This window comes from Myotis yumanensis, unplaced genomic scaffold, assembly GCF_028538775.1.
Source record: "Myotis yumanensis isolate MYYU_CA2020_CCGP unplaced genomic scaffold, mMyoYum1.0.hap1 SCAF_3, whole genome shotgun sequence".
In the NCBI taxonomy this organism is placed as follows: domain Eukaryota; kingdom Metazoa; phylum Chordata; class Mammalia; order Chiroptera; family Vespertilionidae; genus Myotis; species Myotis yumanensis.
In genome coordinates, this window is record NW_027223754.1 from 199,467,575 (window position 1) to 199,493,680 (window position 26,106).

The 26,106-nt window shown below is 37.7% G+C and overlaps 1 protein-coding gene across 1 annotated transcript in view; it reads left to right on the forward strand.

Annotated features, from left to right (window-relative positions):
- MYBPC1 (myosin binding protein C1) overlaps nucleotides 1-26,106 on the forward strand; it is a 95,237-nt gene that overhangs the window by 23,725 nt on the left and 45,406 nt on the right. The window contains exons 3-12 of the mRNA XM_070410908.1: nucleotides 3-44; nucleotides 7,820-7,858; nucleotides 8,788-8,823; nucleotides 10,401-10,511; nucleotides 13,626-13,774; nucleotides 14,103-14,220; nucleotides 15,645-15,696; nucleotides 17,536-17,592; nucleotides 22,810-22,979; nucleotides 25,196-25,328. Coding sequence (XP_070267009.1) covers nucleotides 3-44; nucleotides 7,820-7,858; nucleotides 8,788-8,823; nucleotides 10,401-10,511; nucleotides 13,626-13,774; nucleotides 14,103-14,220; nucleotides 15,645-15,696; nucleotides 17,536-17,592; nucleotides 22,810-22,979; nucleotides 25,196-25,328 — 907 coding nt within the window. The remainder of the gene's footprint in view (nucleotides 1-2; nucleotides 45-7,819; nucleotides 7,859-8,787; nucleotides 8,824-10,400; nucleotides 10,512-13,625; nucleotides 13,775-14,102; nucleotides 14,221-15,644; nucleotides 15,697-17,535; nucleotides 17,593-22,809; nucleotides 22,980-25,195; nucleotides 25,329-26,106) is intronic.

The window sequence follows — 26,106 nt, forward strand, 5'->3', positions numbered from 1 at the left end:
AGAACCAAATAAAGAGAAGGAAGCCGGAACCGCACCAGCAAAAGGTGAGTGAAGGGAGGGAGAATGGGGCTGAATTCAATAAAATTAGGAGCAGAAAGAAGTCAGTAACAGTTGCCAGAGGGGTTCCATGGAATTTCTCTGCATTACCTTTCATCAACCCGGTTAAGAGTTCCTTGTTTTCATCTTATCTGTACAACCCAGTCAGTATAATGGCAAACGGTGCTTTGGTCCATTTTTATTACACACATTTCTAAAAGAAAAGCAACAACGATAAAAAAATATATATCACAAGCAGTTGTTGAGATGCCAGTAAATTAATTGGTAGTTTCTAATTTCCAATGTGCATATGAAGGAAAAGGGGTGTCTGGTCTTCTTGGGATCACACCAATTTGGAAAGTCATCTGGATTGCCCATTTTTCTTGAATTGAATGTTTTCATGTCACTGTGCTAAACTTTTCTAGGTTTCACTAGTAATTTTGAAGGCCAGCATCTCATTTTGTAACACTATGTATTCATGTAGATTTATATGATGACATATAGATAGACAAGACACCCTTAAGCAAACATCACATTGCACCTTACTGATTTGGAAACTCATTTATTTCTGCAATATTATTGTTTTTTACTTTATATGTAGATAGTCTAGTTTTAAACAATTAATAATCTTTATTACATGGACCATGGAATACAAATTCTTTTGTGTCCCTATGAAATAAGTCATTGTCACTTCCCATCATCTGTCTTAAGTTAAGGAGTATTAGTTTTCTACTAAAAACAATTTTCATGGAGGCAGATTTGACAATTCTGCTTTATATGTTTGTATCATGACTTATATATTCATTCTTATTTGTGTAAGGAATGGCATAGTTTAAATTTTGGAACAGCCAATTATTTCCTGACTACAATAAGACCTTTTTCTTTTTTTCTGGACACCACTCCACAAATGTTAAGTATCTTCGTTCTTACTATGTTATATTTCACTACCTAATTCCTATAATATTATTGTCTTCTATACCTGAGTAAAATACCTTTTTCTTTCTTTCAGTACATTGGACAACTTTTCTTCAGCTAACTTGAACTTACGCGCTCATAAATGAACACATAATGTTGTTAGTACACTCTCTTTGTCCTTGACCTTCGGTGGCTCCCGTGGATAGTAAAATGAATATTAATCCTGGCTACATGAGACAGTCTGAAAGTTATTTGCTTATGGAATGCAGACAATGCAAACTCCTAGAACTCCTTCCATGAGATGGGTTCAAGGATGTTTGGACATCTGGCTGAAGTTATTGTAACATTATTCTCTACAAAGCTGATGGCATACACCTCTGTTTCCAAATTTGGAAAGATGTTTGGGCCAGGTTGTAAGGCTCAACCAACAGAGCAGATGATATAATCCCAGAGGGCAAGCTATCAAAGTTTAAACAAAGCCTGTGCTTGACCCTTAATGTGAAAAGTCATCCAATTATATTTGTGTGTTTAAATGAGAAAATGACTTTCTGTATATTACGGTCAACCAACCAACCAACCAACCAGGCAGTCAACCAATCAACAAAAACTCTTCTTTATGGAGAACACAGTTTGATGAAAGAGCCAGACCAGATGACTAGGGAGGGAATCCTGAAATTAGTAGCCTTTTCCCCCCCCTGACATTTGCAGAAGTTAAGCAAGGCCATGGCCACATACAGTCACATGCCCAAATTCATAAACTGCCATGTATCTATTTTCTCTACATGCCTAGGAAGAAAATCAATTTAGGATAGAAGGTGACATCCCTAAATAAAGAAGGTAGGTAAATAGAAGTCGTTTCTAAATATACAAACCTTTCAACTATTACCCACTTTCATCAAGGACAGGAAAATTTCAAAGAAAATACTTAAGCAAAGAATAGACACAATAAACATTGCTGTCTGTATGGCTGTGGTTGAACAAGATGTGCATGAGCATAAGCAAGATTGACAAGTGCAACAGACCTTTTCTGCAGCATTGACTAGAATGTCCTTCCCTGCCCTTCACCCTCCCCAACCCTCAGTCCATCTAATTGATTTTTAACCCTTCAGCTCAGTTTTACTCCTTTATATAGCTTTCTCCTGACTCCATCTCCCTTCCTCCTTCTGACTTCTCTTGGACCTATTGCCTCTGTTGTTCAATCACTCTTTTCTCCACTTCCTCACATATTAATGGTTCATTTATTTCCCTCACAGGTGTAAGCTTTTTGACAGTCAGGCACCATGTCTTGCCACCTCTTTGGGCCCCTCATCTCATTTTTACTAGTTTCTGCCAGAGAGTCACACAAGGCAATCTTCTAATAAAGGAATGAACATTTGAATTTTTGTGCTGGCCTAGCTGCTGATCCCACAGACAATGGTAATCTAGATAGATTTTTATTTCTATTTGCTGGGCAGGATGATGAACACCCCATGCATACTCTTAATAATGAGGTTCAGAATGAGATAATGACGCTGTGCATTGAGTGCTCAGAACAGATAGATGATGTACAACCAACTCACTTAAAGCTATTGAAAATGGTCATGCCTAGATATTAGTACATTTTCACACTTAATTGGTCCCCTGTCCAAGTAGTTGACATATATCCAGTTGATAGCTCCAAGACTGCCACTGTTAAGAACATCATTCATACCAATGCAGCCTTAATATCCCAGATTGCCTGAACTGTTATGCAACAACCCGGAAATGTTCTGAACCTTTTTATGTAGCTGTAGAATATTTACTGGTTCTGATATAAATCTTACAAGTAATGCTTATGGGTAGATGTGCCAACTTTTCATGTTTACCAAGAGTCTCTGTTTGGGAAACAGCTGATTTCCCAGAACGGGGTTTCACTAGTTGTTGATTTGCTTGTTTGCCTCTGGACTTTTCCATCCAGCTATCCTGTTCCTTAATACTGCCCACTTGTCCTGGAATTGAAACAGTAGAGACGGCAATTTGAAAAAAATGTGTTTAACTAAACAGCAATGCCAGAATTTACATGTGTAAATCCCTTTAAATCACCGGGAGGCATTGTCCTTATAAAAATAAAGCTACCGTGACTTAGAATTCTTTCATGTATTCTGAAAGAATATGACAGGTGGCAAATTAAAAAAAAAAGGTAAAGTACATATTCTCTTTTTATACCATCAGTGGGCCAGCATTAGAATCAGAGATTACTTTGATGATCAGTACTCATTTTAATGCCCAAGTTCTGATATATATATTTTTTAATTTTAGTTTTTGCATCTTATTAATGTATAGTTTGTATATTTTTTTGGTAAGCCCAATGGGGATAGTTACTGCCTTTTGATAATCATGGCAAGAAAAGTAAAATCTTTCTTTTCCCAGTCATTAAAAATAACTTTACCACATAAACTATTGTAAATGAACCCTGTGCATATTAAAGAGCTCACAGAACTTGAGCTGAAGCCTCTTTCTTTGGGAATGAGCGTGATTGGCAGAGGAGGAAGTGAATCAACAGAAGTTCCAGAAAATTTCTCCTAAATAATATGATTCTTTTAATTTAAAAAATGATTATATTTTTTCTTAATTTAGGTCTCTTTACATCTGCAATAACACGATCTTCATGCTTCTTACTAGCATGCTAAAATTTTTTGTGTAATTTTACCTTTAGGTATCAGACAACGGTCTACTAAAATGTCTCTGTGCTTTATGTGTCTTCTCACTACGTATTTCTTTGTGAAGAAGTTTGTTAAAAATTAATATCACCATGGTTTTCTCTTAAAATATATATATTTGTTGATTTTAAAGAGAGACACCGATCAGCTGCTTCCTGCACACCCCCTACTGGGGATCAAGCCTGCAACCCAGGCATATGCCCTGACTGAGAATCGAACTGGTGACCTCTTGATTCATGGGTTGATGCTCAACTGCTGAGCCACACCAGCTGGGCAATATCACCATACTTTTTGATTCTAAGACAAAACCATTATAAGATGCAATATCAATTTAATAGATTTAGGGGGAGAAAAAAACTTATTAAATATGTTTATTGTAAGATGAGTCTTGATTTCAGAAGCATCAAAATGTGAAGGAATGTATCTTCTCATTAAGAAAATACAATAATTTAATCAAATGCCTTAACACATGATGAGTTAGGGTTAGCCGTTGGTGTTATTGTCTTCCATATGTGGTTGTTGTTGTTGCTATTTTTATTTTTGGTATGTTAATAATTACTAAAACTGATTACCCTGCTTGAGGAATTCATAAATCTGTCTAAATCAAATCAGGTGTTTACCTGAGGTTTGTTTATAGTCATATGTATTTTATTTTTTTAGATCTTTTTTTTAAGTATTTTTATTGATTTCAGAAAGGGAGGGAGAGGGAGAGGGAGAGATAGAAACATCAATGATGAGAGAGAATCATTGATCAGCTGCCTCCTGCATGCCCCCCACTGGGGATCAAGCTCGAAATTCAGGTATATGCCCTTGACCAGAATTGAACTCAGGACCCTTTAGTCTGTAGGCTGATGCTCTACCCACTGAGCCAAACATGTATTTCACATGTATTTTAATTTTATAGGCTTTTTGGACTTTATTCTAAAATCTCAACAATAATCTCAAGTTTGTTTTACATAAAAAATTAATGTAGAAAGGCAATTTAAATCAACCATAGGTAGAAGTTATTTTATGCTTAAGAGAGTGTGGAGAATTATAAGAATGTAAATATCCTATTATCAGTGGAAGTCTCTCCCTCAAATTTCAAATTTCATGTGTATCCTCCAAAAATCCCATGTAATATGAGACTAAATTCTTTCTCTCCTTTCCAGACATTCTTATTTGGGAATTTCAGTTGCTTAAAGAATCATTTTTTTACGGTTTTACAAATGCTATTTTCCCATGACTTAAAGGCAAATAAAATTCTGCTTTGGTGAATTTCCCTTCTATGTAGCTAGGGGAGCTAGCGCAGCTGTTCTAGGTCCATGTCTTCATGTTTGCTGTATCATAAAGAGCCAAAACAGATGTGTATGTTTTCATCATCATTGTAGTCACTTTTTAAATAGAAAAAAAAAAGAGAGAGAGAAACTGTGACTTAAAATTGTATATTTTTTTGCTTTGTTTTCTTTGAAAATGTTCTTTGTATGATGCCATACCTTTCCCATGTGTGTTGTTGAATTAGGCACAACACAAAAAATTTGGATATTCAATTTCCCTTCTAGCAGTAGAACCTGTTTTTCCATGGTAACCAGATTTAACCAGGCAACTTTTTAAAAATTTTAGGTCAGGATCCCTAAATATTAACTACATTTCCTAATCTAAAGGAATGTCAGGACCAAAGTTACATTTATTTATTTATTTATTTATTTATTTATTTATATTTTTAAATTGATTTCAGAGAGGAAAGGAGAGGGAGAGAAGATAGAAGCATCAATGATGAGAGAGAATCACCAATCTGCTGCCTCCTGCACAACCCCCTACAGGTGATTAAGCTGCAACCCGGGCATGTACCCTGGCCGGGAATTGAACTGTAACCTCATAGTTCATAAGTCAATGCTCAACCACTGAGCCACCCTGGCTGGACCAAAACTACTTTTCAAAGAAGGGAAACAGTCAACTTGTCCATTATATTTTCTAGCACGTTAGTAAGTTTGGAAATGTATGTATGAGGAATCAAAAATTGTCAATTGAGCAGGAATTGCTGTTTGGAAGTAATGTTGGATCATCTAGAATTCTGTGATCTGCAAACCGCGGTTCGCGAGCCACATGCGGCTCTTTGGCCCCTTCAGTGTGGCTCTTCCACAAAATACCACGTGCGGGCACGCACGTACAGTGCGATTGAAACTTCATGGCCCATGCACAGAAGTTGGTATTTTGTGGAAGAGCCACACTCAAGGGGCCAAAGAGCCACATGTGGCTCGAGAGCCGTGGTTTGCCGAGCTGCAGTTTGCCGACCACTGGTCTAGATCATTTCATGACACTCTGAAGCTTTGATTTAATATGTGGTGTCTTAATAGTCTAAACTAATTGTGCATGTCCATCCAAATAGTGTTAATATTTAGTTGACATCAAAACTATTCATTCATCAATATTTTGCTTATCTCTTCATTTTAGTTTTATGAAAGTATGTGAATATTCTTAATCATTTAGCATTCCAAACAATTAACTCAAGGATTCATTATACCCTGTGCACAAAGCAAACAAATACCCACAAAACCTATTTAAAATGAAGTGTTCATTTGACTCGAAATGGTTCTAATTTCTATATAATAAAGGAAGTTCCTTTCTAGGACTTGGTTGAGTTTTAAAACTTATTTTTTCAATAATTTTTACAGGACTTTAAATCAAGATTCTTTAAGTAGTTTAGTAAATAAAAGTCTTCAAATAAGTTATAAGAATAAACTATTAATATTGAATTAAATTTATGGAAAATATTTTTACCAGGTATTTCATTTTTATGTAAAATTTTAATTATCTAAGACTTCTGAACTGTAGAATTCTGCTGATAGCTCAGACATGCCTATACTTCCCCAAATGTACCATTTTGTGGAATGTTCATGGATATTCCAGAAGGAGTCAAACGTGAACTAAGTTTGGGAAATATTAACTGCTGTATCATTTCTTGTCTCCACCCCGACTGCTGGAGCATATTAGCACACTGACAGCTTTGAGATGTCCATAATAGAAGCACACACACAGTACAATAGAATGCAAGCATTTAACTTTATTTAGCCTAACATCTTCCAAGCTTCTCTGACCACAGAAAGCTTCCTCTGAAGATCCTGAATCTCACAGTATCCAGCAAGTCAACTCGTGCATTATGAAGATATAACATTAAGGTTCCTGAATATTATTATCCTAGTTATTTTGTAAAAAGTAATAATATATATCTTTGGTTGACAGTCTTAGAAATTTCAGGCTAATAAATACTATTTACTGTAAATATGCTAATAAATTATACAGAAATGTGCTATTTTATCTCAAGGAATCTTTTAAGGCACTTTATAATTAACAGTCATGTGCATGCATTTGCTGAACCCTATTTTATTTTATTATTTTGTTTAACTATATTTTTATTGATTTCAGAGAGGAAGGAAGAGGGAGAGAAACATTGATGAAGAGAGAATCATTGATCAGCTGCCTCCTCCAAGTCCCACACTGGGGATCGAGCCCATAACCTGGGCATGTGCCCTGACTGGGAATTGAATCATGACCGTCTGGTTCATAGATCGATGCTCAACTACTGAACCATGTCAGCCAGGCAATATTTTTAAAATTATACGGCATTGACCAACACCAATATAATCTTGAGAAAGTTGTTATAAAATTTCTAAAATAATTATTGGTCAAGTTAATAAATATGACAAATTGATTTATATTAGTTAATGTTGACTTTTGTTTTCTATAGAAGGGAAATTAATCATGAGGTTTTCGGGGTGGGGGGAATAAGTTTTTAAACAATACACATATGCTTTGATGTCTGTGTCCAAATGATCATGGTACATGAATTATGCCTCTCATTGATGTTAGCTACAAAATGAGAACTCGAAAATCACCTCCGTTGTGGATTTCATCAAGATTAAAAATGTTAGCATCCTAACCTACAATCACATAAAATGCTGGCATAGAGTTCCAATTTTTAATTTACACTTTCTTTGGATTATCTTACTCTCTCACCCTTTTATTTATTTTTCTCTTTTGCCCAAAACACTCAAATTTAATCTTTCAGGTACCAAGTCTTCTAAGGCTTACTCATCAGTTGAAAGTGTCTTGTGTAGTTTCTCCTCCTCTTTTTCAGATTTCTCTTTCCTCAGGATACTTGGGATGATGTCCTTTTCTCCTTGACTTTGTGTGCCTATTTCTTGTTTCAGATGAAGAGGAAGCCTCCCCGTCTTTTGTTCTGCCTCCAGGTTAGGATGATCCCAAACCCCCTCTTCCCCCACTTTGTAATTTATTATTAACTTGCAGTAAAGGAAAAGAAAAGACAGAACACCTTGATGAGACAAGGTACAGAGCAGGAGGTGTCAGAGCTAAGAGGAAAAACGATGGCTTTAATGGCAATTTTGTATTGTTTTTAACATGAGGACATTTTTAAAAAGAGTCTTTCTTTGTGAAATAAATGAGATGCATAAATCTTGGATACAAATTTTAGGGGCAAAAATATTTGTCTTCCATTTGTTTTGTTTTTTTTTTAATATTATTAATGGTTTTAGAGAGAAAGGGAGAGGGAGAGGGAGAGAGAAACATCAATGATGAGAGAGAACTATTGATTGGCTGCCTCCAATCAATGCACACCCCCTACTGGGGATCGAGCCCACAACCCCAACATGTGCCCTGACCCGGAATTGAACTGTGACCTCCTGTTTCATAGGTCCAGGCTCAACCACTGAACCATGCCAGCTGGGCAATCTTATTGTTTTTTATTTTATTTTTGTTAAATTTTTTATTGATTTCAGAGAGAAAAAGAGAGGGAGAGGGAAAGAGAGACTGAAACATCAATGATGAGATAGAATCATTGATTGGCTACCTCCTGCACGCCCCCTGCTGGGGATCAAGCCCGCAACCCGGGCATGTGCCCTTGACTGGAATCGAACTTCAGTCCACAGGCCAATGCTCTATCCACTAAGCCAAACCGGCTAGGACCCATTGTTTTTTAAATAAGACATCTTTTTAGAGATGCTTTCATAGTTGAAGCTCTGCTGATTTTCCATCCAAGCCAACTTCTAGTTCTTTTCTCCCTATTATCAGAAGAGGGTTTGGGGGATCCAAGGAGGTTGCAGTCAGCACTTCATTGGCACCCCTTTCCTCTTGCATCATCCAGATCACGCTTTCCTTTCAGGTTTGGGTAGTCGGGCCCTGGAGAGAAAAGATTCAGGTGAGCAGATGCCTGGAACAATCACTAATGACCTCATTTCTTGAAGCTGCATTGATTCTAATCTTTGTTTTATTCAGTTTGTAGCTCTGATAGCCATCTTTCATTACATTACATTTCTTACAAGAAAACTAATGTATTGAGAAACAATTAATTTTGCATGGTACATATACACAAATTCAGGAATCTACCTACATACACCACAGGTTGGTTTGTTTTATTATAACTATCATTTAACAAATACAGAGAGATTAAGAAACTTTTAAAATCTCCACTTGGAGAGTGCTGAAGTTAGATAATAATTCACATTTTTATAGAACTTTACATATAGTTGATAAAACACCTACAGATGCATCCTGCCAGCTGTGCTACAATTCATTCATTCAATAAATTTGTGTTAAGTGCCTACTCTGATCCCACTATGGGCTTCTTAAGGGCCAAGCATTTGTAGGTATAGAAATGAAAAAAAAATAACAAAATTTCTGCCTCATGTTCTAAATGTGAATTTTTACTACTCACTATTAGTATTAATATCACAGACAGCAACATAAATTTTTAACAAATTTGTTATTAAAAATCATGTAATCATGTGACTCATTGCATAACTTCATTGTGAAAATGATGGTCTCTGTGGATAGAAATACTGAGCATGATTGACACATGAAAACTAAAATAACTAAAATCTACATCCCCTTCTTTTCAAGAAGCATTAACAGGTAAAGTTGGTAACCCAAGCTTTTTTTCCCAGCTATTTAAGCAGCTGAAACTGAACTTCTCTGAATTCAGCTCTCAGAGACAGAGGGAATATCTACATTCTCTCTCCTACCTCCCTCATTGGAGTTGACTGTTGATTAATCCAAGCTAAGAACCTGGAGTGCAACTAGAAAATGCAAAATAAACTTCATTTCCAGGTTCTCTCTCTTCATGGGAAAGCCTCAAAGAGTTTTTTCTTTCTGTTTTTCTGAGCTCCCATCCCCCCACCCCCCACTCAGGATGCTCCTAATATCCTTGAAACTTGTACCTGCAGGTCCCCATCTGTTACTTAATTGTCCAACTATGGCCACATCTGTGTGATCCTTATAAAATTGTCTAATTATACAATAGCAAGACATTTAGAAATACCAGGCCAGACTTGGTTGTCTCACCCTTCCCAATTGACCTGCAAACTGACCCATCAAACTCTTTTGTTGTATGTGTATAGCCTCATAGTCAGTTACCTGCAAGAATACTGAGAGTACTGCTTTAATATACTTCTCACCATTATTTATTTGTTAGGGGTCAGGCAGGGTGGGAAAAGAAAGGAACCATGGCTTCCAAGAAAGACAGAATAACACCCTACCTGAAAAGTGTTAGTTTCTAGGAATTAGAAAATGTTCCTTTATCCCATCCATGTAAGAATGGGAACCTGTCACTCTCTACTGATGACTGCAGGGTGATGGACGGAAAGAGTGGTGTCACATTTATCCAGGTTGACTAGACAAAGTCAAGCTTCCGCGATGATGAGAACAACAAACCCAGGTAAGTCTACCTCTGAAGAACCTGGCCCTGAAATGATCCTTTCCCTCCTTTCTGCTCATTAGAATGGTCTCTTGGAGAATCACCTGCCACAGAGGATCATGACAAGCAGGATGCCAATTCTCAGCTGTCCATCCTGTTCGTGGAAAAGCCTCAAACAGGAACAGTGAAAGTTGGTGAGTGCCAAGCATAAATCCTGCTTTAAAAAAAATGCAGGTGAAATTCACATAACAAAAAATCAACCATTGTAAAGTGAACAACCAATGGCTATTATTACACTCAATGTATGACCACTACCTCTATCTAGTTCCAAAACTTTTCATCATTCCAAACAGAAACCTTGTACCCCCATTAAGCAGTTACTCCCCATTCTCCCTCCCCTCAGCCTCTGACAACCACTAATCTCCTTTGTCTCTGTAAATTTTCCTATTCTGGGTATTTCATATAAATGGAATCACACAATATGTGACCTTTAGTGACTGGGTCTATCCATGCCATAGCATAAATCAGTCCTTCCTTTCCTTTTTATGGTTGAACTAGAGGCCTAGTGCACGAAATTCGTTCATGGACTGGGGGAGGGGTGTCCCTCAGCCCAGCCTGCACCCTCTTGCAATCCTGGACCTCTTGGGGGATGTCTGGCAGTCGGACATCCCTCTCGCAATCCAGGACCACTGGCTCCTAACTGCTCACCTTCCTACCTGCCTGATCACCCCCAACCCCTCTGCCTGCCTGACCACCCCTAACTGCTCCCCTACTGACCTAATCACCCCTAACTGCTCCCCTGCTGGCCTGATCGCCCCTAACTGCCTCTGCCTTGCCCTGCACCCATGACCCAGGATTCCCTCCTCTGGCTGGTCGCAAGCACTCAGGACCCAAGCTTCTCTCCCTCTGGCTGGCCACAGGCACCCAAGACCTGGGCCAGCTTCACCCGGGCCGGCCACAGCCACAGGCACCTGGGACCGCAGGGTAGGCGGCTTGTCCCTCTGCCAGGCTGCAGGTGCAAGCCCAGCCGCTGGTGCCCAGGATCGCGGGGCGGGTGGCTTGTCCCTCTCCTGGGCTGCAGCCCCAGCCACTGGCACCCAGTACTGTAGGGCAGGCAGCTTGTCCCTTGCCAGGGCCACAGCCTGACTGGTCCTCATTCCTCTCTTTCAAGCTCATTTGTGCCTGGTTGGTCCCCATTCCTCTCTTGCAAGCTCATTTGTGCCTGGCTGGTCCCTATTCTCTCCTCAGTGTTGAGTGTCTGAGCCATTAAGGCGTGATGGCATGAGGGTGTGATGACCATTTGCATATTAGCTCTTTATTATATAGGATAGTATCCCATTGTATTTCTATATTAAATCCTTGAAAAGGTGAGTTATCATTTCAGTACACTTTAGTATGTAGGAGTTGAGTGCCTGGAGCCTGGAGCCTGGAGCCAGGTGGGATACAAATAGGTTTCTTCGTTTGTCAAGTGGGGATGATACTACCTGTGAAGTACTTTGAATAATGCCTGGCATATCTTATATCTCTGAGCCAGTGTTTGCTGTCATTACAACATGCCTCATTCTGTAAAATGATTACACTATCAGGATGTATAGTATCTCAGAGGAAGCTAGTCAAACAGATGATTCAACTTTGGAGATACTCATTTAAAAATACTGATTGCACTCCTGTTAAAACACTATTCTGAACACTATAACATGTGAGCACTCAGAACTTGCAGTTTTAACAGGATGAGCAGAAAACAGCAAATTAAACAAACAGATAATCACAAAAACCAAGTACCATGAAGGAAATAGCAGGGTGGTGAGTTAACAACTTGGGGTCCAGGAATTTTTAACTAAATAAATTTTTATAAGAAATATACTGGGATCAGAACTAGTCTTTGACATTTACCAAATAGTATGCATATGAGCCTATGGTTGCCTATATTCTTTCAGGTCAGGAATATAGAAGCACACTGCATGTAAATGGAAATGTCAGCTCCCCTCATGTTTCCAGAAGACACCAAAATGCTGGGCTGGCCCTGGAGCTAGAGTTTTCATGTACTTAGGGTCTTATCAGTAATCTGTCAATTCAAACAGATAGGAAAGTTTATTTCAAAAAGAGCAGCTTCATATAATCATATTCCCATAATTCCAGACTTCCCATTACTTGCTTAATAAAAAAGATTTGAAAAAATTTATACACTATCTATAATAATAAAAACATAAGCCCTCACCAGTTTGGCTCAGTGGATAGAGCATTGGCCTGCGGATTGAAAGGTCCCGGGTTCGATTCCAGTCAAGGGTATGTACCTTGGTTGCAGGCACACCCCCAGTAAGGAGTGTGCAGGAGGCAGCTGATCAATGTTTCTCTCTCATTGATGTTTCTAACTCTATCCCTCTCCCTTCCTCTCTGTAAAAAATCAATAAAACATATTTTAAAAAACAACATAATATGCTAATTAGACCTGACAGCCAAACGACCTTACGGACAACATTCCAAATGAAGCCGCAGTGGTGGCGGCCAAGGCAGAGGCGGTTAGGGGTGATCAGGCAGGCAGGTGAGTGTTAGGGGCGATCAAGCAGGCGAGTGTTTAGGGGTGATGAGGCAAGCATGCAGAGTGGTTAGGGGCAATCAGGCAGGCAGGCAGACGAGCGGTTAGGAGCCAGCGGTCCCAGATTGCGAGAGGGATGTCCAACTGCCAGACATCCCTAGGGATCCAGGATTGCAAGAGGGTGCAGGCCGGACTGAGGGACACCCCCCAACCCTCCGTGCATGAATTTTGTGCATCGGGCCTCTAGTAATATAGATTTATATACATACATTTGTGAATTTTTCACCATTTTTATTTCATTTATAGAATATCAACCCCCACCCCCAAATTATTTCTACTAATTAACCCATTGCTCCTTTTTTGTTCCATAAACCTCAAACACAGGGTGAGTTGGAGAATATAAAGACCTTATAAGGTGCTTGTAAAATAATCAGGGCCATTTCATTGCACAATTCTAGGGGCACCAGTCTCATCATAGTGTATGCAATGCACTCCCATATAACTCCTTCCAGCTGAGAGCAAAACAAATGACAGTTTTTTAAAATGTCATTTAAAAATGACAGTTTTATTGATTTCAGAGAGAGGGAAACATCAATTGGCTGCCTTCTGCATGATCCCCACTGAGGATCGAGCTCCAAACTCAGGCATGTGTCCTGATGGGGAATGGAACTGGTGACCTCCTGACAGGACGATGTTTAATCAACTGAGAGCCGCACTGGCTGGGCCAAATGACAATTTCTAAACCAGTCTGAATCACTTGTGCTTTTTCTAGGGGAAAATATCACCTTTATAGCCAAGGTCAAGGCTGAAGATCTTCTTAGAAAACCCACTGTCAAATGGTTTAAAGGGAAATGGATGGACCTGGCCAGCAAAGCTGGGAAGCACCTCCAGCTGAAGGAAACCTTCGAAAGGCACACGCGGGTATGGCCCTGAACTCCTGGCACAGGGGCCTGACTAGCTCATCCCTTCAGGGTGGATAAAAGGTCATTTTCATGTTCAGCTCTGAGAAATTTCATTCCCATAAAATTCTCTGGAGTTAGTGTTCCTAGCGTCTACCCTTAGCACGCTTGCCCTGCTGTGCCCAGAGGCTGTGGAGCACAGGACTCCTCCTCTATTGAGAGCATCGTCATAGAATCCACAGATACAGACGCGTCTTTAAGACAGTGCTGCAGGGTAGGGGGAAAAACTGAAATGTGATGGCATCTTTCTGCCAGGTAGACTGACATGTGTCGGATGCATTTCATTGCAGATATACACATTCGAGATGCAAATCATCAAGGCCAAAGAGAACTATGCAGGAAACTACAGATGTGAGGTCAGCTATAAGGATAAGTTTGACAGCTGTTCCTTCGATCTTGAAGTGCGCGGTAAGAGAGCCTTCTTGTCTGGATCAATGTGATTTTTTTTTAATGGGGCATGAGGGGATGGAGGAGAAGGCCATTTAATACTATGATATTTTAAAAATAAAGTTCCCTTTAAAACTGTGTGTTTCTGGTTGTGATGGTCCCAGCAAGCTTGCTGAATTAAATAGTTATGAGGTAATTTACAAGGGGAAATTGGGGATATTATTGCTGAGCATCTCTTGTTCATGCTACCTGTATCCCTTCAATCTCCCAAATAAGGGCTGAAGCTGTACTGAATGTACATGCTTCATTGGGTCCACTTATTCCCACTCAGGTTTGGGGATAAGTTAATATGGCACAAGGATGTTAGGATACCCAGATGGAAGGGAGGATTTCTCTTATAAGGACAGAGATGAGATATGGAAGTTCTTCATTTATATGTTTGGATTTAATAGGGATAAATGTAAAGGTGTACAGGTAGTTTGGGGGTGGGAACCACTTCTCTGAGTACACAAAGGGAAAGTTGACTTGGCAGTAAAGGTCATAAACTTAAGATGACTCCAAAGTGTGATGTCGCTACCAAAGACAAAGCTGGCATAATTTAAAACTAGGCCATTAGACACGGCATAGAACCTAGGTTTAGAAAATGATACCCCACTCTGCAGCATGCTAGCTGATCCACATCTGGAGTAATGTCTTGAGCCCTGGGCGCTATACTCCACCAGGATCCCTTCTGGAGGAGGGTAGCCAGGGGGATGGAGAATCCAGAAATCGTGCTCGATTCAGTGTGGATGAAGGAGGTCCTGCATATATGATTCATTGTAAATAGAGGAAGGGCCATCACACAGAAGGACAAGGCCATTTTTCATGTACTCGAGAAATGTTTAGGCAGATTAGAATCAAAAGGTAGAAATTAGGAGATGGTGAATTTTGTCTTAACATTAGAGTGAGCTCTTTCACAACAGCAGGTTGTGAGAAGCCCATTCCACGAGATGTCAAGCAGAGGCTGCGTGACCTGGGGTGGAGGTATTGTCAAGATTTATGTATTAAGTGGAAATCTGGTTCTGATCCAACCCCATTGGGATTATAGAATCTTGCCAGGCATCTCTGAAAATCACCTGAAGGGCTTCTTAAGAATTTTGATATCTGGGTACCTATCTCTGATCAGGTGAATCAAAATCTCCCGCAGGGAGATCAAGAAGCTGGCACTTTTTGAAGCTCTTCAGGAGATTCTAATAGGCAGGCAGGTGGAATGACAATGGGCTGCGGTAACACTGATTCTGTGTGAGGGAGGATAACTTAATGCTATCTCGGTAGCATTCCAGGAGGAGCCATGCCCCTTCACCTGGCCTTCCTTCCTTCTGAAGAATCCTCAGTCTGGAAAGGAACTGAACACAAAACTGCCTTCTTAATGGTGTTTATTTCATTGTTTTTCTTTCCTTTCAAAGAATCTACCGGGAGCACTCCAAACATTGACATCAGATCTGCTTTCAAGAGAAGGTAACTTCAAAAGGGGACTTTTGTACAACATGAAAGTGGAGGATTTTTGAAAAACACTTTCTCTTCCTCCACGCTCTATCGTTACAAATGAGAATTTTTTTTTCACTATAGTTAAACATACCATATATTCAAAAGTTAGTGTTCTAGAAAAGCCATGGGCTTAAGGCCAAATCAAGTATATATTGATCATGCTTTTAAAAAAAAAAAAATCCTCACCCAAGGACACATTTATCGATTTTAGAGAGATGTACAAAGAGAGGAACATTGATGTGAGAGAGAAACATCGATTGGTTGCCTCTCATATGCATCCTATCCAGGGACTGAACCCGCAACCTAGGTAATGTGCCAAGACTGGGAATCCAGCCCTCGACCCTTCAGTGTACGGGGTCAATACTCCAACCAACTGAGCCACATAGGCCAAGGCTTATGGGTCATTCTTAAGAATATTCTTGTTAATAGTGAAGCTCCCATTTTGGCAGGTTTCACAGTTGCCTTATAAAAACACACTTTCAATCTATTCATATGTGCCTTCTTCCTTCATTGCATTATTTCCCACCAAGTGGCCAAAAAAGATAAATTTATAAAGATACACCTCTTATGTAGAACCAGTTAAGTAATGTCAGAAAACTTATATCGCTTTTCATCTAGAAATCACTTACGGAGCTATTAAAGAACTTTCGAAAACACATTTTTGGACTTCAATTCGTATGACTTATATGTTATACAGTTTTTAAATCCGCAGACTCCCCTTAGGAACCATAGCTAACATTTGTAAAGAGCAGGAAACAAAATCTTTATTAAAAAATTAAACATGCAAGTGAGTATATAGTGCCATTTAAGTGTAAGCTCCATAGCTTTTATTTAGAGTTTATAAGAAATCAAAGATGGTTGCATGTCTACTGTAAGATGCATTTCTCTATAGAAAAGCACTTTAAGAAAATCCTGTAGAAGGCTCATCAACATTTCAAAGGCAAATTTTTGAAAAATTCATTTTAAAAGAAAATGAAAAGCCTATACGTATTTCCCTTTAAAACAGAAAGAAATGCAACTTTTATTTATTTTTTTTAATCCTCACCCAAGGATATTTTTCCATTGATTCTTAGAGAAAGTGGGAGAGAGAGGGAAAGAGAGAGCGAAACATTGATGTGGGAGAAACATTGGTTGCCTCCTGCACACACCCGGACCAGGGCCCGGGCCGGGTAGGAGCCTGCAACCAAGGTACAGAATGGAACCCGAGACCCTTTGGTCCTCAGGCTGATGCTCTATGCATTGAGCCAAACTGGCTAGGGCAGGAATGTATCTTTTAAAAAGCTTTGCACTAGCTCCATTCTTTTATGTCGGTATCACATTATCTGATTCATCTATTGGTGGACACAAAGAGGTTACCTTTGAATATAAGCTTTGCACTTATATATTTGACACTGGTACACTTCGTCCTCCAAGCCAATCTCTGTTTGACACGAGTGACAGAGATCAGCAAAAGTCCTTTGCTTTTCACATGGGTATGTTTCCAGACCCTCCCAACTTGCAAAAACAAAGTACTTTGTGTTGTGTGGCTTCATTGCATTTGTGTTACTCCATTTTAACACAAATCTAAGCCGTTTTATATATGCAATCTACAAAACTGTGTCTCTTCATGTTTACTTTTCCACAAGTTACATACTCCAAACAGTTTTCAATGTCACTTGTGTGAAAAGGAATAGTTTGTGTTGATTTAGTCCCAGGACTTGTGTGCTGGTACAAAATTGCATATACATTATACGTAGAGTGTTTGGGGAAAACTGTTGTGTATGTGTCTCAGCACTAAACCCAGATTTGCTTTTCTTTCGTTAATGACAGTGGAGAAGGTCAAGAGGATGCAGGGGAACTTGACTTTAGTGGTCTCCTGAAACGTAGGTGAGAACCAAGTGATGGAGTGAGGAGCTGTGGCCTGGAAATTTTTAGATACCCACTCAGAGAAGTCAAGTTTAAAGTAGATGTGTTTCAAAGAATTTCTTATTTCTTAAAACGTGTTTTGCTTATAGAACATAACAGAGTCAACTAAGAAAGAGACAGAGAAACAACTGCATACTAATCTGTTCAAGGTTTTAGCATACTAATCTGTTTAAGGTTTTAGCTGGTGCTGTTATATTTTCTTCTTATATGTTTTATGAGTCTTTGCATATTTTCTTAGTCGGGGATGAAGAGATTGAAAACTGAGACAGAAAACTTAAATACCTAAAAACCTCTAATTTATCTCTTTTCAACCATGATTCCCTATGATGCCAGAATAAAGCTTCCATTCTCCTGCCTTTGATATTTGACTGAAAAATCAATTTCACAATTTTGGTAGAAGTCTATGCAGGGGTATATATATATATATATATATATATATATATACACACACACATACACACACATATATACATACACACACATATATATAATATACACATATGTATATAAAATACATATATATTTTAAAGGCACACCTACTTTAATATAGCCTTTATGATTTACTGTATTTCATCAAATCTAAGACACCATCCATTTTAAGATATACCTGTATTTTATAAATCACTGAGCAAAAAAAAAATTGCTCCTAATAGTTTAGTATGACATACTTTTGATTATAAGATACATCTTTCTTTCGGAGATGTTTAAAATGTCAAAAAATGTTCATTTAAAAAGAAATAAAATATGGTAATAAAATAGAAATAAATATTTAGCATTATCACACCCTGTTAACATTGTTCGCTCTTATAATAAAATTTGTACAACTTCATTATGGATGTATAGCATATAATCATTTTATATGATTTCTGTCTATACAGTTGCATATATAATCATATCATATGCAATATTATATTTGTTATATATAAAATTAAACATATCCAGATATTTAGTGAAGAAACAACAAGAAGAAATTGATTGTGTTTTATCTACTAAATTTGTAAGTTAACAGTATAATTACAACTCTAAATTGATGATATATAATATTGATATCAGTTTTCATTTAACTTTTTAGGTTAACTTTTTATCCCTTTTAGTGCTTGCTATGGTTGTTAAAGGAACACAAGTACAAATATGCTTGACAACAAATTATTAAAAAAAAATAACTGGGCTATCTCAGTTTAGTTTGATGCCTTTATTCAAGTTCCAATGAATGAAAAATTCACCCCAGCTCTAAACATTTAGCTTGAGAACAGAAATATTAGAAGGTACAATTTATTAACTACCAATGGGTATTAGCCAATCAATATACATTGGCAGTATCAAATCATCTTTCTTTCTTTGGACACTTCAAATTGATACTTCAGTTTATAACATAAATTGACACTTTATGAAGACAAGAAAGGTTTTTTTCCCCTGCAAATATTTACTCAACCAGCATGTATGTATAGAATATAATGCTACAGGTGATGTGAGGAAAAGAAATCCAGTGTCTCCCAGTGCCTGGTACACAGAGAGGGAAGAATACATATTTGTGGGAGGGAAAGAATAGTGGTAAAAACATGGATTTGAGTTTCAACTCTACCATTTGCTGATTACATGACTTTGGTCAAATGATATGTCCTCTCTGAGACTTGGTTTCCATATATGTAAATGTGGAGAATAAAAACTACTTAATAGAATTATTGTGAGAATTAAATGTAAAAGGCATGGCTCACAGTAGGTATTGAATATTCACTTCCACCAAAAATGCGACATTTTCCCTTGAAGTGTTTATATTTGTAAACAAAAAATATATAATATACATATCAACCAGTCAATCAAAACATGATACAGTAGATTATTAATTGTCATACTCTGTGTAAAAAGATAAAAGAAAAAAGAACAGACTAGTTCTACCAGTTTGCAGAGTAAAAGAAATCATCTAATTAATAGTGAAAATGACTAAGGAAAAAAATTACTAGGAAATATGGGCAGCCAACATGTCTCATTTTCTTTACATCCCCTAATTATGATTTTGACTCATAAATAGATTGTTGTTAACATAAGAATATATCCATTTAATATACTATACTAACCCATCAACATAACTTTACAAATCATTGTGTTTTTCTACTAATTTGTGAATTGCATATGTTTTCATTGTGGTAATGACACGTGGTTACCATATACTCTAAGAGTCTATGGCAAAACCCCTATCTAAATATATATCATTATAACCAACATCTCCATACAACAAAAGATATCCCTGCCCTGAGTAAATCTTTCAGGTAGCATCTTGTTATGGGTTTTGACCTATATAAATACTTGAAAGTTTTATTCTACATAAAATTTCTATAACTGCTTTGTACTTCACTAGGATCATCAAGTTATAGAAATTTTTATGTAGATGAAAGTACTGTGAATGTTATATAGGTTAATCCCAGTGCTTGGAAAGGAATCAGGAGTGCCTATAGAAATTTGAATTTTTCTCCCTACTATAAATTAATGCAGCCATGCAGGCAGGGCCATCTGCAGCCACACATGTTAAGAAAAGATATGTTCTGGATAAGTTAAGAAAATGCTACAGATGGGAGCCTTGATCTCATAATCCAGTACAAAATGAGGAATACTTCAATCTTGCAATTTGGGATTCAGTTAAGTGACAGAGAGAAAAGGAAGGAACAGGCAAGAGGTCATCAGTGTTTGCACACAAAATTTGATAAAATTAAGAATGTGGCAGAGTGAGGTATATTTTGGTGTTTTAATGGAAAAACATGGTGAGGATTGGTTTTATGAATCTATTAGTATCAACAAAACTTAAGAAATCACACAGAAAATGATCTTTATTCCTGGCTTCCATCATATAAATATTCACCTCATGGATCTAGGTATGCCTCAGTGTTTCACTTGTGCCTCTTTTTAGCTATTTTAATCTAGTTTGCTATCTTTAAATCCTTTCGCCAGCGTCAGGAGAATACTTGAAATGTATATGTATCTAATTCTTCTTGGCTGAAATACAAATTTAACACAATGTATCATGGCACAATTTTACAGTTTGGGGACTATATTGAGGCTGGAATGCGACAAAAATAGAGCATTAATAAAGTGGATTGAGGGAATACTCACAGAGAATATATACAGTGGGGCCTTGACTTACGAGTTTAATTCGTTCCGTGACGGAGCTCGTAACTCAAATTACTCGTATGTCAAATCAACAGTGAACGAGTGAGACACGTGATGCAGGGCTGATGTTGTGGAGTTCACTGTGACGTTCGCTGCGCCAACTAGCGGTGGGGGTATCTGAAGCTGGCTCGTAACCCGAATTTTAGCTCGCAACTCAAAGCAAAAAATCGGCCAAGAGACGGACGGCTCGTACCTCGAAAAACTCGTTAGTCGGGACACTTGTAAGTCAAGGCCCCATTGTACATATGTACATATGCATTTTAATTGCAATTCTTCCAGACTTCCTACAAAATATTTAAAAGACATATTTGAAATTTAGGCTGCTTTCAGGCAGTAGATTTAGTAGATCTGGCAAATTATTACTAATATTCCAACATCAGTACAATTTCCCAAACATTTCAATGTCCCCAGGTTAATAGAGGGTGTTGTTATTTCAGTGAGTGAACACAATACTTGTGTTTTTAAGAGGCACACTTTTTGTAATGGTGTTTTCTAGTCCTTTCCACAAAGGTTACTGATGGACCAGTGATCCCCACTCCCTTCCACTTCCCAGATTAGCCTCAGCATCCTCTGCCTCTAGGTAAAATGACTTACATGACAATGGAAATTAGATATTCAGAAGTCATCCTTGCCTAACATCACCCTAAACTCTATGTTAATATTTGTATTCTCCTCCCATTCCCATAATTGCAATCCAGCATTTCCTCAAGACACTGAAACAAGTGTGATTCATGTGACAATGCAAACATATGTAATCCATCATTTGCTAACATGGTAGCATGAGTCTGTTTTCACACTGATGTTTAAGATGTGTTGACCAGTTTTCCTGGAAAATCATTTCCAAACCAGCATTATTCACAGTAAGTAGTCACTGTAACATTCCCTAATTAATCTGATAAAGAAGTCAATTAAATGTCAACAAAATCAGGATGATTTAGCCAATGAAGAAAATCCACTTAAATTATATTTGCATTTACCCTAAGGATCTTTTCCTAAAGAGTGTTTATTCCTGAGTTTTTGTTTCATTTTTTGGTTTTAAAACAAGGGCAGACAAATATACTTTAAATCAAATATTCTTTAATTGTGTATGTTCTTTACATGTTCTATATGTTCTTTAGCCAGTAATCAAAGTTTTGAGTCATAATTTTGACAATTACACTAAGAAGTTACTATTCCCTTGTTCATGTAACTCTTAACCATTTGCGTTAAGGTTTAACATTTATATCTTTATAACTCATACCAAGGCTGTCCTAAACATTTCAAGACAGTACTTTAAAAATGAAAAAAATAATTGGCCTCGTTCTCTTTCCCCTGACAATTTAGAAAACAATTATTTTCAAAATCATATGTATCCACAAAAATCAGACAAAAAACAAACCAACCAAAATAAAATAAAATAAAATAAAACGTGGCAATTTCAAATATTTTTGCATTAAAAAAATAGCAAAAAATCATTAGCATACACATTTACTAATATGGTAAGAAACACGCTATTTGCATAATCCAAAGGTGTGTGTACTATATGTGTACTGTCTTCAAATTTAGATTAGTAGATAGGGTGTGCACACCAATGAAGGTAGAGAGCCTTTTCCCCTCATAGACCAATATTTAAAACTTCTAGTTCTTAATCTACTTTTTTCAATAACCATATCCTAGATGAACACTGGTCTTAAGTTTCTCAAATCTCACCTTCTAGACTTTTCAAGTTGAAAATAAGTAAAAATACCTTCAGGCTATTTCCTAATAGCCTCCAATCCTCCCTCTCCCCTCCCCGCCCCACTCCCTCCCCGTCCATGTGCTATGCACTAGGAAAACCAGTGTTCCTATACGTGCACCTATCTGATCTTTAACTATCTGGAAGCTTCCCTGAGACTTCAAGCAAAGCCCTAGACTTTCTTCTCAGCTTAAGTGCTCAGACACTAAACAGAGCTTTCAACACTGAACCGGAAAAACCCTTCCCGGTCGTTAAGCGCCAGCGAGCAGCCGCTGAACTAAGCAAGGGTTCTCCCCGGTTAGGGAGGTGAAGCAGCAGCAGGACGAGGAACCCGAGATAGACGTGTGGGAGCTGCTGAAGAATGCGAACCCCAACGAGTACGAGAAGATCGCCTTCCAGTACGGCATCACCGACCTGCGCGGGATGCTCAAGCGGCTCAAGCGCATGCGCAGGGTGGAGAAGAAGAGCGCAGGTGAGCATGCTTGGGGTCGAGGCCGCTGGGAAAATCTCGGCCCGAGACCCTCCCTCCCTCCCCCTGGGTTTGGGTTGGGACTGGCTGGGGTGGGTTTTGTAGGAGCGAACGCTTCTCTTGATTACCTTTGTTTTTTTTAAATTTCTTTATTGGTTAAGGGATTACAAATGTGTCCTCATCCCCCATTAATCCTCAACCCCCCACCCCCACCCCAACTCATACTCTTGATTGCCTTTGGCTCCAGGTGAACTAGTCCACTGCCCCGCACAGCACTGACTACGTAGGTAGTCGACAAGCTACTGAAGGTGTAAGGTTAACAGAAGGATTACATTAAAATACTGCCACTTACTGCATATAATAGAGCAGTGGTTCTCAACCTTCCTAATGCCGCGACCCTTTAATACAGTTCCTCATGTTGTGGTGACCCCCCAACCATAAAATTATTTTTGTTGCTACTTCATAACTATAATTTTGCTACTGTTATGAATCGTAATGTAAATATCTGATATGTAGGATGTATTTTCATTGTTACAAATTGAACATAATAAAAGCATAGTGATTAATCACAAAAACAATATGTAATTATCTATGTGTTTTCCGATGGTCTTAGGCGACCCCTGTGAAAGGGTCGTTGGACCCCCAAAGGGGTTGCAACCCACAGGTTGAGCACCACTGTAATAGAGTATTAAATATTCCCAATGTCACTGATAATCTTTCAGCGGCCCCTTCCTCCAGCCTCCACATCTCCCCCACTCTCTAATCCTTCACTCTTGTTTAGGCAGAGAAGATTCGATGTCTGTTTTACCAGCAGATTCTTGTAAATTCACTTCTCACAGCCAATAAGGTTATCATCGTGTTTTGTGAAATAGCGATGCTGCTCCCTGGTGACCTAAAGTGGATGCAGTTCGTGTGGTTTTTAAATGCCCTTTAAAAAAATACTGTAAGACGTTGACATTTAAACTAAAAAAAAAAAGAAAAGAAAAGAAATATGTTTTAAATTGATCATAAGCTCTTCATAGTTTCCTATACTTGGTTGTCAGTTATGGTTTATGACACAGCAGGTTAACATATCAATCCAATTCTTGTTTATTGTTTGTTAATGTTCAAATGGAATTTAAAGAATCTCACCACCTCCTTTTTAAAATCTGCCCTTTATTTCTCCGTGTAAATTGGTTGAGAAATGGCCCCACAGAAATATAGAAGTGGTTTGTTTCTGTTTTGTTTACCAACTCGGCCATTCTCAGACTTCACTCTCTGGGACTCCTGAAGTTTTATTTCTGAGAGGTGTCTGACCCACCGGCCTTCCTTATACTTGTCACTTAACTCTGAATTGATGTCTTGAGGTATGTGATAGATAACTTTTTTAAAGCTAATATGTATTTTATCTTGCTAAAATATGAGGACATGAGCTTGTTTGAGAAGTAGTATAATAAAGTTGGAGTGATGGAAATGCAAGCGTGACAACTTCGTGAGGCATTCCACACTTAAAGGTATTTCACAAACTGTTTAAATGAGAATTATTATCTTTAAAATCATAAAACATATGAAGTTTTAAAAAGGTTAACTACCTTTGTTTAGGACCTTTCAAAGACAATATTTTAAAGGACCACTATGTTCTATGTTATTTAAATTTTGTTGAAACCCTGTGTTCCTAACTACCTATGTAAGAGGAGTTTTTAATGTGCCACTATTTGGGCAAGTATCCACAGTACAAAAATATCTGATAAGCCTATTTCAACTAGTCAAAGGCATTCAATTTAGTCTTATGAGTCATTGAATTTATCTCACAGATTCTAGATTAAAAAACAACAACTGTCTGTGACATAGAAGACATACGAAGGTAATACCAATAATCCTGACAGTAATTGCTAGTATACAAGGAGGATAAGCATATTCTTCAAATTCAATTGGGTGCTTTATATCAGACACCCCCTGAAGGATTAGGACAATCATTTTTAAAGCCTCCTCAGTAATTCCTTTCCTATGTTTCTTCCAAAAACATGTGGATTCTCTTTAAACTTTATAAACCATTTTATTGTATGTAAATAAGCCCAGAATTCTAAAATATAAAGGGTAATTTGTTAGGTTTCTAATTTTTTTCTTCTCTGAGTCTTAGTTTTTCATTTTGTTTTGGGTTCTCATACATATATTGACTATTTAAATTCATAGCATACATATATGCATATTAACATAGTTTTGCTTCTTCTCTCTACTAGCTTTTGCAAAAATTCTTGATCCTGCATATCAGGTTGATAAAGGAGGCAGAGTAAGGTTTGTTGTGGAATTGGCAGATCCAAAGTTGGAGGTGAAATGGTATAAAAATGGTCAAGAAATTCGACCCAGTACAAAGTAAGTGAACTTTACCAATAATTAGTGATAACTATATCAATCAAACAGTAGTTTGACTTAATTTTCTATGAATAACAGCACTTTTTATTTAAATTTTACAAAGCAAAATTATATAGAAGGAGAATAAAAACTTTTCATGTATTTTGGAACCATTAAAATTACAGCACTGTATGAATTAAACCTTGTTTTAGATTTAATTCTATACAAACTATTTCAGATGATTCCTAATTATGGTTTTTATCACTATAAGTTATATGTGATTATATCAGGGTGTTACCAAACTTCTCTCAATTTTTTAAAATAAAAGTTTGAAAAATTTTGAAATACATATTTGATATACCAGCTGGGTGTCCCAATTTATAAGCACATAAGATTTGTTTTTCCAGAGTAGCATCCAAAGCCTGTGTTTTATTATTGCTTGGCCCTCGCCCAAATGAAGACGACAGACTAATCCCTGATGGCTGATGGTATTGCTGGTCTATTATGAAACTGATTTACAGAGATCCTTGTCAGCCCGAGAGATTTTCAACTCCAATATATTGTTTTAAGTTAATAGGATTCACATGGATGTCTATAAAAGACTTTAATCCTAAAAATTTGTCACTTCTGTAGAACAATTAGGTGGCTTCTGATTTCTTAATGTGGTCATGCCTACAGAGTGACTGTGATGATAAAAACCTCTTGGAGGTGGCCTGAATTCACCAAAAACATAATTTTACTTGGTTATCTTAGTCTAGAAAATGTTTAGTGTTTTATCCTCGAAGTCTTCAATTTGAGA